At 43.6% G+C, this 12,127-nt stretch overlaps 1 protein-coding gene and 1 non-coding gene across 2 annotated transcripts in view; both read right to left on the reverse strand.

Moving 5' to 3' along the window:
- The window catches only part of CACNA2D4 (calcium voltage-gated channel auxiliary subunit alpha2delta 4), a 180,530-nt gene extending 169,232 nt beyond the window's left edge, over positions 1-11,298 (reverse strand). Inside the window, exons 1-2 of the mRNA XM_060280005.1 lie at positions 8,680-11,298; positions 5,351-5,432 (exon numbers count right to left, since the gene is read on the reverse strand). Coding sequence (XP_060135988.1) covers positions 5,351-5,432; positions 8,680-8,807 — 210 coding nt within the window. The 5' untranslated portion in view covers positions 8,808-11,298. The remainder of the gene's footprint in view (positions 1-5,350; positions 5,433-8,679) is intronic.
- On the reverse strand, positions 2,825-3,023 carry LOC118091605 (small nucleolar RNA SNORA74). The gene has a single exon (XR_004693409.2). It is a non-coding gene; the product is annotated as a small nucleolar RNA SNORA74 (small nucleolar RNA).
- Positions 11,299-12,127: the final 829 nt, after the last annotated feature.

Raw genomic sequence — 12,127 nt, forward strand, 5'->3', positions numbered from 1 at the left:
CATCAAACTGACTACCAATTGCTAGAAACCACAGGATGGGACAAGTGGAAAACCTACTTGCAGGTTTCCCACAGGCATCTGGTTGGCCATTGTGAGAACAGGATGGGCTATGGGCCTGATCCGGGAGGCTCTTATGTTTTTATTGCATGATTTCTTATTGGCTGGATCAGAGGGCAAGCAAGAATAATAATTCTGTTTTAAAAACAAGCACTAGAGCAGCTGCCAAGAGGGGACAAGATTTATATGCTGCTTGATTGTCAGAAAACCTCTGAAGCATTTTACAAAAATGTAAAATAAAATATAAAAATTCTCAGTTATTTAAAAATATTCCAAAGATGATTTAAATCAACAATTAACTAAAAAGAGATAAAACACATGTTACTTCTCCATATCTGGTAAGGGTTGCCTATTAAAATAAAAATGTTTTAAAGAGGTGCCAAAAATAATACAGTGAAGGCACCTGCCTGATGTCAATAGACAGGGAGTTCCAAAGTACAGGTGCTGCCACACTATGAATGTAGAATGAGTGTTATGTGGCATCCATAATAGGCCCTGTTTCGCAGATCAAAGCAGTCAAGTGCACATATATGGGATAAGGTCATCCTGCAAGTAAACTAGTCCCAAGATCTTAAGGGCTTTAGATACTAATAATAACACCCAGTGCTTTTTTTTTCTGGAAAAATGGGTGCCGGTACTCACCATGAAGTTATTACACGTACTACACCAGGCATCCCCAAACTGCGGCCTTCCAGATGTTTTGGCCTACAACTCCCATGATCCCTAGCTAACAGGACCAGTGGTCGGGGAAGATGGGAATTGTAGTCCAAAACATCTGGAGGGCCGAAGTTTGGGGATGCATGCACTACACTTTCTAACAAAAATAAAAAAGAAAGAAAGAGGTGCTGGTACTGCATACCCTTGAGTACCCCCTTTTAAAAAAGGCACTGGTAACACCTTGAACGTGGCCCGATATCAAATAAGCAACCAGTGCAGATGTCTTAGCAGAGGTGTTATATGCTGATAGGGTAAATAGATCTGGATAAAAAGAACTGAGTGTCATCAGTGTACTTGCCCCAAACCTGCCAGAAGGCCAAAAAACACTCTCCCAGCATTAGTCTCTGGACTCGGTCCTGTTGGTAGGACCATAACCATTGTAATTGTGCTCCCAATTCCCATTCCACAGAGCCAGTCAAAGAAGATTACTATGGTCAGCGGTATCAAAAGTGAAGCAGGAGCAAGGTTGCACTCTCCTTGTTCCACTTTCTTGTACAGTAATGGTCATCCATCAGGGTGACCAAGGGTGACTCAGTCCCATGGCCAGGTCTGAACCTAGATTGGGAATGATCTAAATAATCCATATCATCCAAGAATGCTTGCAGCTCCCCACCAAAACTCTGTCTACCACCCTCAGAAGCCCTGTGACTCTGACCTTGCTGGCTGAGGTACTCTTGAAAACTTGCCAACAAAAAGTCAGTTCAACCATCATAAAATCTACCGAAAGAAGCACGATAAGAGACATGAAGCTAAATTAGGAATGGCAAAAGGGTGTAAAGAAAAAGCAGATTTCAAAGGTTGTCAAACCACCCATTTCCTGGATTGTGTATTTGCTTTCTCTTCTGCATTCCAGCCCACATTAATTAGTGTTGATGTTGGAAATGTCATGATGCTAATTAATTTTGTATCTGGTGCCACTGTGGAGCTGCCCAGATGTACTGGTCAAGATTAACATCCTGACTAGGCATAAATTAAATTTTGATTCAGTGATCATTATAATCCTATGCATGTTTCCTTAGAAGTAAGTCCCACAGAGCTCAATGGGACTTATTTAGGATTGCAGCCTCAGACTAGCATATTGGTCGTCATAAAGATAGATTACTTTTATTAAACTCTTAGTAGTAGCTAAGAAAATCTTTGCCAAGCAATTAAAAACTTGAGCTATAACAGGGAATGTACAATAGATGTGTTTTATTCTACTTAATGAGGAAATTAACCAATGTCATTGAAATGAAAAATGGTATTACAACTGGGGACAATATCTGTATGTGTATGTGTGCACGTGCACACACACACCAAGCTCACCACATGGTAGGATTATCATCATCATCATCATCATCATCAAGATTAACTAAAGAAAATGAAAACTGAACACATTCCAGTAACGATTAAAACAGCTTACCAATTATACATGCAGTCTACAGAAAAATAAACTATAATAATGATACACTTCTACTGAAGCAGATATAACAGGCATATGTTGTATTATTGAAGGCAATTACATTTACAGGCAAAATAGTACATATGGCCTGCATGAAGGGAAGTACCAATCACTTGCCCAATCCTTCTTTTCTTTGCTCTTTATTTTTTGTTCTTATGCCTTCTCTTCCTGTACCATCACACCCCATAGCAATTACCGTACCTATTCTCTGTCTTGGTGTGGGGTAGAATAAACAGTCCATAGAAGATGTAGGAAAGTGTGAGATGGAAAAATACCAAATCATGCCACACCAGCAAAAAATATTTATTAGTCTAGGCCAGGCATCCCCAAACTGCGGCCCTCCAGATGTTTTGGCCTACAACTCCCATGATCCCTAGCTAACAGGACCAGTGGTCAGGGATGATGGGGATTTTAGTCCAAAACATCTGGAGCCGAAGTTTGGGGATGCCTGGTCTAGGCATAGGATCTTTGATAACCTTTTACAAAACTGCAAAGTACTATGGAATATGAGCAACCAAAACATTGTTTGTTTGGTCAGAAAAACCACAACTGCTATTATTAAACCACATATGCTATACAACGGACATTAGTGCCATTATACACTGCTGATGTGTATGCTCCCATTCTAGTGCTGAGCAGGATATTAACTGCTCAGCACACTCTCAGAGAAGCACAGCACTGCCCCACCCTGCTGCCAAAATGCCTCCAGAACAGTGACAATGACAGACAGATTGGACAATATTTTCATCTCCCAGCAGTGTAACACTGTCAGGCATGGTACTGACATGGACAGCTGACTACTGCTGAAACACATGGTAGGATTTTCTAAAATATGCTTCACATGAGAAAATATTTTTAGTGTCACATGTGAAAACCACCTAAAACAGGGAAACAGAACCTGTGGCCTCTCATATGTTGTTGAACTTGTCTCCTCAACATCAGCCAGCACGGTCAAGAATGATGAGAGTTCTAAGCTAACAAGTTTTACACAGCCATAGATTCCCCATGCCTGTATCTAAAGGAATCTGCCCAATCCCAAATGAATCAGGCTATCTTTCTTGTATAGTTACCATAGTAACTAAAGGAGCCCATTCTAACTCTCAGAGGCTTTGAGATATGAGTTGCTTCTCTGCCCATAAAACCTCTTTCCCTGAGAATGTGGTCAAAAGTATGCCTGACTAAAGGCCAGGATGATAATTTGTCAGGTTATACTCTGCTGAAAGCTATGTGTATTGGGGCAACAGCGGAGATTGGGGGGCGGGCGATAACTGTGTAATATTGATGCAAGCTCCCAGTACGTTTCCGAGCACAATTCAAAGTGTTGGTGTTGACCTTTAAAGCCCTAAACGGCCTCGGTCCGGTATACCTGAAGGAGCGTCTCCACCCCCATCGTTCTGCCCGGACACTGAGGTCCAGCTCCGAGGGCCTTCTGGCGGTTCCCTCATTACGAGAAGCCAAGTTACAGGGAACCAGGCAGAGGGCCTTCTCGGTAGTGGCACCCACCCTGTGGAATGCCCTCCCACTAGAGGTCAAAGAGAACAATTACCAGACCTTTAGAAGGCATCTCAAGGCAGCCCTGTTTAGGGAAGCTTTTAATGTTTGATGGATTTCTGTATTTTAGAATTTCTGTTTTTTTGGAAGCCGCCCAGAGTGGCTGGGGGAACCCGGCCAGATGGGCGGGGTATAAATAATAAATTATTATTATTATTATTATTATTATTATCAAGCAGCATGACAGCAAAAATGTTACTGATAGACATAGCTGTCAAGTTTTCCCTTTTCTCGCGAGGAAGCCTATTCAGCATAAGGGAATTTCCCTTTAAAAAAGGGGAGAACTTGACAGCTATGCTAAGAGAAGCCAAAGAAAGAACACAAGGCAAATACAAATACTTCACTGGGGAAAGACTACAGCTTTGGGAACTTTTTGTTTATTTAATTTTGCTAGGTGCTTGTTCCACATACTTCTGCTCTATCTTAATAATTGGCCCCAAGAAAATGTTGTATGGCTAAATAGTATGAAACTGTTGAGGTGAGCTAGTCAACACTGGAATGTAGGTGTCCCCCTTCTCTTGGAGGTGTTGTTAAAACAAAAGAACAGCCTGCTGAATCAGGCCAGTGGCCTATCTAGTCCAGCATCCTGTTCGAACCAGATACTGTGGAAAACCTGCAAGCAGGACCTGAGTACAAGAGCACTCTCTCCTCCTATGGTTTCCAGCAACCAGGGGCATAGCTAGCTGCTCTGGCACATGGAGCAGCGGGGGCAGGGCGATCTGCCCAAGAGGACGCTGCAGCAAGCTGCCTGTGGAATCCACCTGGCGGATGCAAGCCCCACCCTGCCGTTTTGGGCAGCGCGGGGCCCCAAGCCACTGCGTCACTCCCAGGAGAGATGCATGGCTCAGGCGCACTGCAGGCCAGGCCCTGCGGTAAGTGCCCCGGATGACACCCAGGGCGAGCCGCCCCCCCCCCACCTTCTTTCCTACGCCCCTGCCAGCAACTGGTATTCAGAAGCATTGTTGTCTCCAACTGTGGAGACAAATGTGGAGGCAGAGCATAGCCATCATGGCTAACAGCCATTGATAGCCCTCTCATCCATGAATTTGTCTAATTCTTTTTAGAAGACATCTAGATTGGTGGCCATAACTGCCTCCTGTGGGACCAAGTTCCAATGTTTAACTATGCACTGCCTGAAGAAGTATTTTTGTTTATCTTTCCTGAATCTTCCAGCATTCAACTTCATTGGACGTCCACAAGTTGCGGTGTTGTGATGGAGGGAGAAAAAGCATTTTTATCTTCACAAGCTTTTGAAACTTTGAGATTACTGTATTATAGGATGCTACAGTTCACCATATTGAATATCCCATAGAAATGTAAGGTATGCATGTTTAAAATAAATATCAGAACAAACATTCTCTTTGGTGCTGGTAATATGTTGTGAACCTCTCAAGTTTAGAAGGTACAAAATTTTGAAAAGAATAAAAGCTTATGAAGACTAAATAAGTATCCTGATACTTGCTTTTTCTGAAATATGTTTTTAAAGAAAGAGAGAGGGGGGGAGAGATTATATTTGCACAAAAGATTATAAAGAAGGATATCTGCACTTCTGTGAAAAGTATATGTGGCCTATATACCACTTACCTTTTGTAATAAAAGAGAGCCAGAATACTTTGTGACTATGTAATATAAGTCCCCACCAAAGGCATCAGACCAGGACTTCACTCTACACATGGGGAAGAATAAAAGAGTAGTTATTTTCATGTTTGGCAGCCAGATGAGCAGTTATGATGCAATTTCCCTTTGCCAATGTTGAATTCAGATTGTGAGGGGCCTTTGGGCTAGATTCCTTCATTGGGCCCCCCACATTGCCATTGGGCCGCCTCTACCCATTTGCCTACCCTCTCCCTGTGAGTCCTAGGTGGAGGCTGCTTCTCCTTCCTGCTCTAGTCACTACTTGAAGAGGGGCATGTGGACCAAGCAGCAGGAGCAAGTTGGAGGAATATGACCAGGGGGTTCTAGGGTTCAGCACTGGGGGCCTTGATGCAGTGTAGATATTGATAGGTACCCAACAATACAGGCAGCCCCTTCTGATACCAGCCCTGCCTTTCTGCCAATACAAAGCAGCAACTCAGAACGAACTGTATTCTCTTATATATAATTTTGAAAAATTTAACAGGCAACTGACTATAGGACTAATGTTCCACATGTCTAGTAAGCAGGGTGGTTTTGCTGGCTTGCTTGGATTAATTAAGTCAAGTTGCCTCCACACCAGGAATGGGTAGCCTATTGCTTTTTAGATGTTGTTGGACTTCAACTCCTGCTACCCCTAGCTGAACTACAGGGAGTTGGATTACTGATGTGTAAAGCAGGGTTGAGGAACCTCCACATTTGTTGGATTACAAGGGGCAGAAAAGCAGCAGTTCAGAAGAGCTGGTGACCAGAGGTTCTGTGCACATCAGCCACCATGGTAATGGTTAAGGGAGATAGCTATGAAACTTAATCACTTTGCCTTATTTCCTTTTTGTTGAGTTACTGGATAAAATCAATGAAGTTTAAACAGGAGAAACCCACAGCATATGACTTGTGTTCCATGGCTGCAATCCTGCACACAGTTAAGCTTCTTAAATCCCTTTACTTCAGTAGTTTTACTGTAGGATTGCAGCCAAAAATTTTGAAACCTCAGTTTCTGAGGCTAGGTTGCGTTCCTGTGATATTTATCCTTGGAGGCATAAAGCTGTTCTTTGTTTAAACAGTCCCATGACACTGTACTGTGAATTGTTTATTTCCTTCCAGCAACATATGCCAGCACTCATATAAGATGTGGTGGGAAAGTGCTTATTTTCTTACAAGGTTGTTATCAATTGTACATTTACTGTAGGTCCTTGGGACAGTGTATTGCAAACAGTGCATGGTTTGGTTTCTTCCTGATGTGTTTGTAATGTAAATAAAAGAGCAAGAGGGCTTCCATATTTACGCCTCAAAGTGTGCATGGCAAAGATAAAGAGGGCCAAAACCAAACACCCTTTTAATGCCTCAAAAACATGCTTTAGATATAATTGGGGCACATTCACATTTGAAAACACAACTCTGCAAGCATCGCATATAGTTTGGGCCTAAGTGGGGTATAACTATGAATGTCTGGATCTTCCAAGGGCCTACACAGATTATTTTCCACCTGTGCATGATGGGAACATTTCAGATGTTCTGGTGGTTCCAGAGCAGTGGAGGTTGGATCTTAGGGTGATTTCCTCTTTTTTTAGTAATGTGTGTCAACCGGAAAAAGAGGGTATAAAATTTTCATATGCCAATTTATATGTATGGATGCGAATTTAGAATTAATTGCTGTGATCTGAGTAAAAAATACAGTCATCTTCTGTGGATGATGTGGTCACATAACTTAGGTGCCTGCTCACTCTGCTGTCCAAGTGTCAATGGCTGCTGGACAACTGAATAATAATAATAATAATTTTATTATTTGTACCCCACCCACCTGACTGGGTGGCTTCCAACATACTGTATAGGGGTGCTGTTTGTGAAGCAAGACACATGACTACCCCGTGCCTCTAGAGTCCTGTAACGCCACCTGCTTTTCATTTTTTTCTCCTCATTGCTACAAGGGAGGGAAGGCTCGGGTTGTGTGGCTAGGCCAAGAAAAAGACAGAAGTGAAGAGCTTTCCAGTATGGGTTCCTCAAAACTGCTGAAATTGCTTCAAGACCCTTTCAGACAACTTCACTCACCATTCCCCTCACCTTCAGCCAGCCAGCTATAACTAGGCCGGAGTGGCGGTGGGATAGGAGAAGCTCTGATCGGTGGCGCTCATTTTAAACCTGCTAATTAAGGCAGGGCCGCATCATTTTTATTTGCCTTAGGCCTTGGGGTGCTGGCTTCATTGTGTGACATTATGCTCCAGCATTCGCAACCACCTTTCTAGCTTTATAGATTTCAGGGGGGGGGGAGGCGCAGCAACAATTGGCAATGCACTGTGGAAGCCTTTAGGAAAACGAGGGTTTAAGACACACTCTAGTAAGCCAAGTAGGGTTGGGAGCTGCTAGATATTTTACCTGCTCACTGTACCCTCAGGTTCGGTATCAGGTATTTGCTTGAATAATGGCTGCAAGCCTCACCGTGTCTACTCAGAAGTAAGTCCCATTGACTTCAGTGGCGCTTACTCACAGGTATGTGGGGTTAGGATTTCTACCTCAATCAAATATGGTGACTGGGGGCAGCAAGGGGGGGGCATTTATTTCTGTTCATCACACAAGCTGACCTGTTAAGTCTTTCCCCCGATCTGCCATGCTGCACTCTCTGAGCCACATCTGATTCTTAGCAGAGATGGAATTATTTTCATTTTTTAAAAAAAATAACATCTCAGCTTGTCCTGCATCCTGAGGCAGGATGACTTTACACAGAGCACACACAACCCTCTCCCTTCCTTATTTTGGCACACTAAGAGCAGTTATAGAAGCTACAGCCATATACAGCCAGGCACATGCCTGGTTATTGCTGGGTAAGGTTGACAATTCAGGGTGATAATACCCAAAAGGGAGGTTGTGCAGGATGTGTGCACATTCAAAGCTGGCACCCGTTCCCTGCACTCCTTCATTTCCAGAATATTCTTGCACCAGACTATCATTTTTAATAAGAAATTTGTGATTTCAAGTGAGTAAATTGAAGAACTCCTAAAAGAAAAGTACTTTTTTGAGAAGGGTACAGAAAGCAAGATGCATGCCGGTAGGCCAGTCCCGCCGAACACCAGATTCAGGATGACCATATTTAACCTGCACTACACTCGTACATTACATTCATATCAAGCAACATAAGAAGTAAATGGCAGGATGGGAGTATTTTTGTTCTTGAAAGGAAAGAGAAGGCCTACCTATAAGATGGTGCATTAAACAGCAACAGGGGTAGCTTGGGGAGACAGCAAAGGTCTAAGCAACACAAACAAGCAAAAGGGAAGGCCACTTACGTTTCGAGTGGTATCTTTGTCTGGGACCTGGTGAAGGGCAGGAGGCAGGCGAGTGAGAGAAAAAGCCACAGGAGGCCACCTGGCAGCATCCTCCACACCAAAACTATCAGCAGCAAGATCAATTGCATAGACCAGGGATCCTTGACTTTGTTTCCTTCCCTTAGGATGGTCCTCCTGGCATCAGGTAGGCAGTCCCCAGCATGGTGTTCTGCTGGGGTAAGGGTGGGAGAGCGAAAAACGGGGAACACCTAAGCCTTCATCCTATCGTAATTGTGTTGTGGCATCGCTTCTCTTCCCCACCCCTCTCCAAACAGGCTACAGCTCCCTGAAGGAACTGGCACTTGAATCTGCTAGGTTCAAGTCAGATGGGGCGACTCAAAGAGATCCACCACCCCATGGCTGTGAAGGGCAATAATGGACATCCAACTTCTGTGCCCTGCAGGAATGACAGACTAGGAGGGGAACTCTGGAAACAGCAGAAGCAGCAGTATCTACGTAATCCACTGCCGGCCCTTTAATCCCCTCGTAGAGCAGCAACAGCAGCAGATTTAGGGAACTGGAGTGGGATAAAATCAGCTAGGATTACTCTGATTTCCGAAGACAGGCATCAGTCTGTCCAATCAGAGCCAACTCCAAGCCCACAGCATCACGACTTCAAAAATAAAAAAGCCTCCTGCCCTTTGATCCCCGCAGAGCATTTTTCATGATATCATAGAGGGCATCAGCATATTTGTCTACCTTATTTCCTGCTCTGTCCTACAAATCAAATTGAGTTCTTTGTTTCTGGCTCCTTCTCCTTGTTAGTAGCTTAGTTTAGTTTATTAAATTTATTAGATGCCTTTTTGAATAAAAAAATCCAATTGTGTTTTACAGCAATTAAAATATACAAAAGCTATATATATTCTGAACTAACAACCCTATTCTTTGTGAAATCTATGCAAAGGAAAGAATTTAGAACATGGAGCGGAAACTGGTCTCGGCTGTCTGTCATATCAGAATTTTCAGTGGCATATTATTTTGTGAATTATAGTTATCTAGATTCCAGTCTAGAGATGCACATTCATGGGCAACTGTTCAGGCACTGTATGGCAGTGCTGGGTGGGTCCAGATGCAAAAGTGGGCAGAGTGATGCATGTGACCATGTGACCTGCATTGCTGAGGTGTAGGCAAAGCTCAAGCCACGCAAAGTCAGTAGTTTCTACAACACACATCTCTCCAACCTGGTAAACAGAAGACATCATCACAGTTCAATAACATATTTTAGTCAGGCCAAATAATTCAAGGTCAGTGTGGCATATGGGTGATGGCCTGGTGCAGGACAGAATCCTAAGGGGCAGGAAGGAAGGTGTGAAGGACTATTTTTTGCTCCCGGGGTTCAGATTCCCTAGCTGACTGGCTTAATTCTAAAAGTTTGCAAGGTCAGGTTACAGTAATCACACTCCATGGACACCAAAAAAGTAGAGTACTGTTCTCACCCATTTCCAGCTGGCAATGAAGTGAAGGGGTAGCACAATGTTAGAGTATTAGCTTCCATGCAAAGAAATAAACACCCTTGGTAGATGGTTAGAAACCATGCCAGATGACCTTTTGCTCAGCCCTTAGGGAAAATATATACAGTATATACATCCCAGGTGTATACAAAGGACATTGCTAGATTCTAGTGCCAGTGTGCAACACAAGGCTTCCCTGAATCTGTTGGGTTTCTTCCTGATACCTCAAGGCTCACTAGGTCTTTGCAAAGGCCTTTAAGACAGTGTCTTCAGAGCACAGGAAAGGCTGCATATTATAGAAAGGGCCAGGGGCCCTTATCTAAGGAAGTCAGACTATTATCCACCAGGGCCAGGGCCTTTTCAGTGTTCGCTCCGACCTGGTGGAATGCTCTGTCCCATGAGACTAGGGGTCTACAGGACTTAACCTTCCGCTAGGCCTGTAAGACAGAGCTATTCTGCCTGGCCTTTAATATGAACTCAGCCAGATATTTTATCTCCCTTCTCTCTTCCCCTCCCCTTTTTATGATTACCCACTCTGGGACCCCACAGCTAATTCTCCCCTGGCCTCCTCACTGGCCCAAGTAGGACTAATTTAGTCAGCTAGCCCTGGTGACTATCTAATGTTTATTGGATGGATTTTCCCCAAATTGATTTTTGAACTCTGAACTTTATTGTTATTCATGCTTTTATACTGTATTTTATGCTGCTTTTATGTTGTATTACAATTAAGTGTTTTAAATTTGTTGTTAGCTGCCCTGAGCCCAGGTTTCTGAACCGGGAAGGGCGGGGTATAAATAGAAATTTATTATTATTATTATTATTATTATTATTATTATTATTATTATTATTATTATTATCTTGAGGGTTTTATTGGGTGGCAGGTGTCAGTCAGCAACTGATCTATGCCATGCAGGTTGAAATGTTTAAAAAGTTTATTGTATTCAGGTGACTCTGGCCATAGGAATGCATATGCCCTGTATAACCCTAATTGGACAGCACATCTATGGGAACATTCAGGGCCTCAGCGAGACCCACAACCATCAAGGTTAGGTCAGGCCAGTAGCGTAGGAAGATAGGGGCGGTGGGGCGCGCCGCCCCAGACAGCATGATCCCAGGGGCGCCATCGCGGCTCCCCGCCCGCGCTGGACACCCCACCCCAAAACGCACGCCCTGCCCGTGCGCACCGCACGCTGCCCCCAAAACGCACACACCTCCCCTGCAAGTGCCACGCCACGCCCCCAAAACACGCGCCACGTCCCTGGGGTCAGCGCGCCTGCTCTCCACCCCCTCCGCCACTGGGTCAGGCTTCTCTACTATCAAAGGTTCTGAAGGATACTCTCTTATCATTCTTTTTCCTGTTGGCTTTTAATGTTGTATTTTGGTTAAAGGGAAAATATGGTAAAATATAAGGAGAATTCCCTGGATGTTTGAGGCAAGTACTCTTTGGTGATAGAATCCCAGCAGAGATTTAAAATCATAAAACATGCAGCAAAGTAAAACATAGAAATATAGACTGTTTGACCTTTGAAATATCCCCTTCTAAGTTTCTTCCAAAGTTTCCCACTTCCCTTAGCATAGAAAGAGACCACACGTTTGGTAAGTTAACAAATGATTTACTTACAAACTCTTCAAAGGTCAGATTCATGTACTTTTCCATAGAGCAGCGAGAAATGGCAGGCAGCATAACTTGGTTTCAAAATGGTAAATGCTTCTAAATTATTTGTATAGAAATACAAAGATGGCTTGCTAAAGCCATACAATCCTTGCCGGTAGGGTGAAAGGAGGATGGTGGAAAGTGAAGAGGGTGGAAAACAAAGAATCTGGTAGTCCTTCCTCCCAAAGTAAGGGTGTGTGACCTAGCTAAGCCTCGTAGGACAGCTTACTCTATGCTCTTAACCCCTTCATGCATTAATTAGAGTTAAGCATATTGGTTATATGAGGCTGATTTATCCCAGTTT

Source organism: Zootoca vivipara, chromosome 10 (genome assembly GCF_963506605.1).
Source record: "Zootoca vivipara chromosome 10, rZooViv1.1, whole genome shotgun sequence".
NCBI lineage: Eukaryota > Metazoa > Chordata > Lepidosauria > Squamata > Lacertidae > Zootoca > Zootoca vivipara.